We start from the raw sequence: 6,569 nt of genomic DNA, 5'->3' as shown, positions 1-6,569 counted from the left end.
TTCATCTTACCCCAAACATGCTCAATAATGTTCATACCTGGTGACTGGGCTGGCCAATCCTGGAGAAACTTGACCTTCTCTGCTTTCAGGAACCTTGATGTGGAGGCTGAAGTATGAGAAGGAGCGCTATCCTGCTGAAGAATTTGCCCTCTCCTGTGGTTTGTAATGTATTGTGCAGAACAAATGTCTTGATACCTCAGGCTGTTGATGTTGTTGTCCACTCTGCAGATCTCTCGCAAGTCCCCATACTGAATATAACGCCAAACCATGATTTTTCCTTCACCAAACTTGACTGATATCTGAGAAAATCTTGGATCCCTGCGGGTTCCAACAGGTCTTATGCAGTATTTGTGATGATTAGGATGCAGTTGCCTTATGCCACTTTTCCAAATGATCAACTAGAAGTCAAGTTATTATTTGTTGCTCTCACAACTGGGATGATTGACAAGACTTTTTGTCAAGTAGTGTAACTTCATTTAGCATCGAATATTCAACCTCAACCAAAATGATGATATTAACAGAATCTCAACAGTGATGCCACTCTAATATCTAAAGAGTGACTCTGGTGTTTAGCTGGTTTTAGCTTGTCTTAACAGCTGCTGAGACCAGCTAAAAAGAGGGGTCAAAGCCCCTCTAAAACCAGTCTGACCTGATTAGGCTACATTCTAGTGTTTTGTTCTCGTCAGCAGAGGTGGTTCGGCTTGAGCTCATAAATTAAGAAGCAAATATAAAACGAGCACAATAATAGCCATATGGCACATGTGTCTGTTTGCATTCTTCCTGACACACCGAAGGACACACGTATTTTCACATCCCGTACACGGTAACCATACACCGCACGTGTGCGCAGAATTGTTATGAGGTTTTCTGACCTTATGAAAAGCACACATCGCATATTTAACTACATTTAATACTGACTAGTGCGGTTCCTCTCATAAATCATGACGACAGTTCTGCTGCCTTAAATTTTGTTGAATCAAATTAACTTTTCTAGTCCTCTCAACTTGCATCTGTCAAACGCAAAATATTAAGTTACAACTTTTGTACACCTTTAAAAATCTATTTAATCAAATTAAACCTGATTCATAACATCAATTATTTTCGGTATACTCGCGTCGAGTATGTAATTGTTTTCCATGTTAGCGTTTTGTTTTCTTCAGTAGAGGTGGTTAGGCTTGAGCTCGTAAATTAAGAAGCAAATATAAAACTAACACAATAAAAAATGTCAAGGCTGTTTGCATTCTACCCTGATATATCGCAGGACATATTCCATATCCCGGACACGGTAACCGTACACCGTGCCCGTATACCATTTTGCGGTTTTCTGTCCTTATGAAAATCACACATCATCACATATTTAACTACATTTTATACTCTGAATGCCAAGCCTAAAAACGGACTAAAGCTTATCCTGATGATGGCGACATTTCTGCTGCTTAAAATTTAATTGAATCAAAATAACTTTTTTAGTCATCTGAATTTACACCTGTCAAACTAAAAATATTAAATTACAACTTTGTATAACTTAAAAAATTTATTAAATCAATTGAAACCTGATTAACTGATTAAAATAATCGTATTTTTTACAATATAATTGTGTCGAGTATGTAAATCGTTAGCATGTTGTTCTCCTCAGCAGAGGTGGTTCGGCGTGAGCTCATAAATTAAGAAACAAATATAAAACGAGCACAATAATAGCCATATGACACACATGGATGTTTGCATTCTTTCTGACATACCGCAGCACACACGTATTTCCACATCCCGGTCTCGGTAACCGTACACCGCCCGTGCGCGCAACATACTGGGCTTTAACGGATGCTGGGCAGTCCATCGTGACAACCGGGACCAGGTGTAAAGCCTCAGAATAGAGTCCAGCACTAAACCCTCTAAGACCGGAGCCTGTTGTCAGTGAGTAAGCCTTCTATAAATCTGCACATACACACTCACTCTTACTGGAACTGACACACATAGTAGTTCCGTGGCTGCTGTATAAAGGTGCGTTTGTCGCCGAGTTTAGCGTAGTTTACAACACAAGCAAAACATGGGTCAGTGTGGTTCAAGGAGTTCTGATTTTAACGAGTTTGCTTCGCTTACGACTATAAAGTTGTGCGAAAAGCGCATTTGGCAGGGGAAATGGCGACCGGACGCGGGTCAAAACGAAGCCGCTTTGGAGAGACGCCGGCGCGGCTGCAGCTGTCACGGAGACTGCCCTGGACTGGTTTTTGTGGCTGATACAACTGGAGGGGTGTGGATTGATAAAACCATCGCAAGGCAAAGGTGAAACTTTGAATGTGGAGCTTTGCTCCTTCTTTTTTCATTTATCTTCCTGAAATCCCTTCTGAGGATTACTAAATGATGAGCCATTGTCATTTTCACTCAGTGGAAGTTGGATTGTCAGATATGCCAAGTATTTTTTGTTCGGTTTTCGCTTGGCAACATTTCTTGACAGACTTTTTCTAGACATTGTTTGCTTTAAGAGATGTTTTTAAGCATGTGTGCTGGTTATAACTGCCATTCATGTGGTCAGCTGATGAACAATGAAGACACCATCATGCTTTGGATCACATGCCTCTTGGAAACAGTCTTAACTTTGAACCTTCAATTATTTATTGATTTTTATTTATTTATGCTGAAGCAACTTGACTTCACGTCAGAATCCATCACATTTTACTTGAAACTGGACCATTTCTGTTTTCATCCTTGATGAACTTGACACAATATTCCGTGAAAGTGTTTTTGTTTTCTTTAATCGTGGAATATTCGACTCTACATCTCAACATGTACATTAATAGATGTGTTTGTAGACATGGACACCGTTCCAGGCATTCTTAGCATATCATTAGGGAGGTGTCCTGTGATACTTTGACCCATTAATCATACAGAGCTATGATAAGCGAGTTATAATACATTACTGAGTAACGCAGACACCCTCTAATGTAAACTCACATTTGCTGAGAGAACGCCGTGAGAAGTGTTTGTGTGAACGTCTGACATTTCACAATGGGACATTCAGGATCCAGGCACAAACCCGAAGCACGTATACTCCTCCTAGGACTGGACAATGCTGGGAAATCGACTCTTCTATACAAACTGAAATACGATGAGAACTTCCACACGGTTCCTACCATCGGATTCAACGTGGAGATGATCGAAGCCAAGAAGAACCGGGATAAAATCAGCCTGACCGTGTGGGACGTTGGAGGTCAGGCCAAGATGCGAGCGTTCTGGAGGAACTTTTACCAGGACACGGCTGGGATTGTGTTCGTCGTGGACTCCTCTGATGTTAAACGTCTGGACGAGGCCAAGGGCGTCCTGGAGCAGTCCCTAAGAAGCGAGCACCTCAGGGGGCTCCCGGTGGTGGTTCTTGCCAACAAGCAGGATATTGTAGGGGCTGCAACGGTAACCGAGATCACAGAGCAGTTTAACCTGAGAAAGAGCTGCAGTGACCGAGACTGGTTCATTCAGCCGTGTTCGGCTCTGACCGGAGCGGGTCTGGTGGACGGTTTCAGACGAATGGCACACCTGGTGAAAATGACACCCGACGACAATAACATCAAAGAGACCGTCAAGTATATAAGAGCTAAATCTGTTATACAAAAGAAGTAGCGCCTGTGGTCACTCATTAACCACTTTTATTGTAGGCTCAGTGCTGTCCTGACTACAGTGGGATGTAATTACAGTACGTGCAATCCTGAAGTGTTCAAAACATGCAATATGCTACCTTGACTTGCAAAATATCACTCAGAGATAGATTATTATAATGACCAAGGCTGAGTGAGATATAGTTTTATAAAGAAAAATGTCTCCATTCTGCCAAAGTAAAATGTTTATCATGAATTATGACTGTAAAGTACTGTTCAGGGTCATGTGAAAGGATTCGATGAGAAACGAAGGGTGTTTTCACTCTTGGTTTGCTTTAACTGAATTGATTATGTCTGTATGGTTCATTTTAAGCAAAATATTGACCAACAGCTGACCCGGTACCACAAAACCAGTCTTAAGTTGCCAATAAAATGGGTAGAAATTATGGATTTAAGCCAAAAATGATTAAAATACTTATTAGGGCTGGGCGATTTGGCCTAAAATCAAAATCTTAATTAATTGAACATTTTAACTCGATTACGATTATTAAACATTTACCTATTTAAATTTTTTTTTTGCCCTCATAGTTTACTGACAAGTTTTATAAGCCGTCTAAAGGCATCTTTGGCGTAGCTTCCAATCACCGTCAATGTAGTGCAAAGTAAGGCTCAAGAACAGGGGTGTCCAAACTCGGTCCTGGAGAGCCAGCGTCCTGCAGATTTTAACTCCAACTTGGCTTTCTTGAAACATCCTATTAGGTGTGTTAAGGCAATTAAGAGCTTGATTACGTAACCCAGGTGTGTCTGATTGGGGTTGGAACTAAACTTTGCAGGACACTGGCCCTCCAGGACCGAGTTTGGATACCCCTGCTCAAGAATGAGTCCATCATCCTACTTGACCAGAGATCAGATGTGGCTGCAAAGTGGCCGCAGAGGTATAAATTAGCCTCGGCCTTTAACAGAGAGGGGTCACGTAACACATATGGAAACTAATTAAAAAAAAAACGTTCTGGAAAATTTAGGTCAATTAAAGGTTCTGAATGTCAATTTACTTTTTGATTGATCGCCCAGCCCTAATGCTAAGTAAAAATCATCTTCTACTGTAAATGTCCAAACTCAATTATTGATTAGTAATGTGCACAGCTAAGCACTTCATTAAGACCAGGGGTGTCCAAACTCGGTCCTAGAGGGCCGATCTCCTGCATATTTTAGTTCCAACCCCAGTTAAACTCACCTGAGCCAGCTAATCAAGCTCTTTCTAGGTGTCCAAGAAACTTCTGAGGTTTGTTGAAGGTAGTTGGAACTAAACTGTGCAGGATATCGGCCCTCCAGGACCGAGTTTGGACACCCCTGATTTAGACATTTAACATTCATATTTAGTGGATTTATGTCTGCAAATACTCTCGTCTTATCCTAACAAACCACCAATAGAAAGCTTCATTTTTCAGCTTATGTACTTTAGTCAACGTTCAAAGTGAATCAAAAATTGTCCCTGGATAAGAATGGGTGTTCAGTAGTTTGGTTAAAGGTGATGATCCATTTCAAATGTTGACAAGTGTATATTCAAACAAAGAAAACGTATGACTGGCTTTGTTGTCCTGGGTAAAACACGAGCACAACATGAACCAAAGAGATCTAAACAGAGTTTTCACAAGATGTAACCCTAGAAAGGACTGAAAATTTTTGTTTTTTTACGGGTGGGCAGGAGATGGGGGGGGGAGAGGGGGGGTATGGGGATTAGTCCTGAATCCCTGCGAAATGTTTTCTTAAGTTATAATTCATGAATTTATTTATTGAGATGTGCTGCGAAATGTTTTTCATGTGCTAAAAAATGTGAATGTGCTGTTTTGTATTTTATTTATTTGACAGTTTTGACTTTAGACTTGAACCACACTTTTTTGTATCTATAATTCATGAGCATATTAATACAGCATATTATTTAAACAGTTTCTTTAAGGTGCAGTTTTTACTTTCACTCAGAAAAGGAAAGTTATTTTAAGGGGCTATAGAAGATTTATTTATTAGATTAAGTGCACTCCTGAGCTGTTTTTTTCTTTTCCATTGCAAATAAATGTTTAAACAATGTTCTGAATATTTCTCCATTCTGAATAGCACTATAAAGTTTTCTACCTGGTGCATGACACGATCCAGTGCACAGGTGTCAAACTCAGTTCCAAAAGGGCCGCAGCTCTGCACAGTTTAGTTCCAACCCTAATTAAACACACCTGATCAAACTTATTGAGTCCTTCAGGCTTGTTTGAAACCTACAGGTAAGTGTGTTGGAGCAGGGTTGGAACTAAACTGTACAGGGCTTCGGCCCTCCAGGGATTGAGTTTGACACTCTTGATCTAGTGGGTTGTCTTCAGTCATTTTTAAATTGGGATTTTAGGAAGCATGGATTTGGACAGGGGAGCGGCTGGGTTTTAAACAGACCATAACCAGCTTGTGTTAAGACAGATCACCTACTGCACCCTTTAATATTTTAGCTTCATCTGCAGAATAAATTTTGCAGACTACAAATTTGCCCTTGAATAACATTAAGCCGTGGTCACTACACTTCTCAGACTTCCATTCACACACACACACGTGAATGCAGTAGACTGGAAACAAGCTTGTGCAACATGTTGCAAAGTAGATGTCAAGTTTGGGGAACTCTGACCTGTAAAATAAACTTGCATGATTGCGTGGCGCCAATCAAAAAAAAAAAAAAAAACCTTTACGGACAAGTTGTAGTCTAATTGTTCGGTTGATTTCCACCCTGTTTTGTAGCACCATACAACAGCTTCCCAAGCTCAAACTCTAGTGTAACATGACACTAATCCATTAAATGGACTTGAGCAAACAGGGAAATCATTCCATCATTAGTCTTTTCTTAGCAGTCTTGCAAAAAAAATAAGAAAAAAAACTAAATTGTTTGAAAGAGACCTCATGCAAGCAAACACCTTGGCTCAAAGATTGTGAAATGGACAGTTTGCACTGTCAAAA

At 40.4% G+C, this 6,569-nt stretch overlaps 2 protein-coding genes across 2 annotated transcripts in view; both read left to right on the top strand.

Moving 5' to 3' along the window:
- Positions 1–1,745: 1,745 nt before the first annotated feature.
- Positions 1,746–6,569, top strand: part of LOC141377738 (meiotic recombination protein REC8 homolog) — a 63,971-nt gene continuing 59,147 nt past the window's right edge. Inside the window, exon 1 of the mRNA XM_073922916.1 lies at positions 1,746–1,911. The gene's annotated coding sequence lies outside the window, so the exon portion shown is untranslated. The remainder of the gene's footprint in view (positions 1,912–6,569) is intronic.
- Positions 2,992–4,020, top strand: arl14 (ADP-ribosylation factor-like 14). The gene has a single exon (NM_001099983.1). The coding sequence runs from the start codon at positions 3,004–3,006 to the stop codon at positions 3,607–3,609; it is 606 nt and encodes a 201-aa protein (NP_001093453.1). The 5' UTR covers positions 2,992–3,003; the 3' UTR covers positions 3,610–4,020.

Source organism: Danio rerio, chromosome 2, assembly GCF_049306965.1.
Source record: "Danio rerio strain Tuebingen ecotype United States chromosome 2, GRCz12tu, whole genome shotgun sequence".
Classification (NCBI taxonomy): Eukaryota; Metazoa; Chordata; class Actinopteri; order Cypriniformes; family Danionidae; genus Danio; species Danio rerio.
The sequence above is the reverse complement of the archived record's forward strand: the minus strand, read 5'-3'. Positions and strand labels throughout refer to the sequence as shown.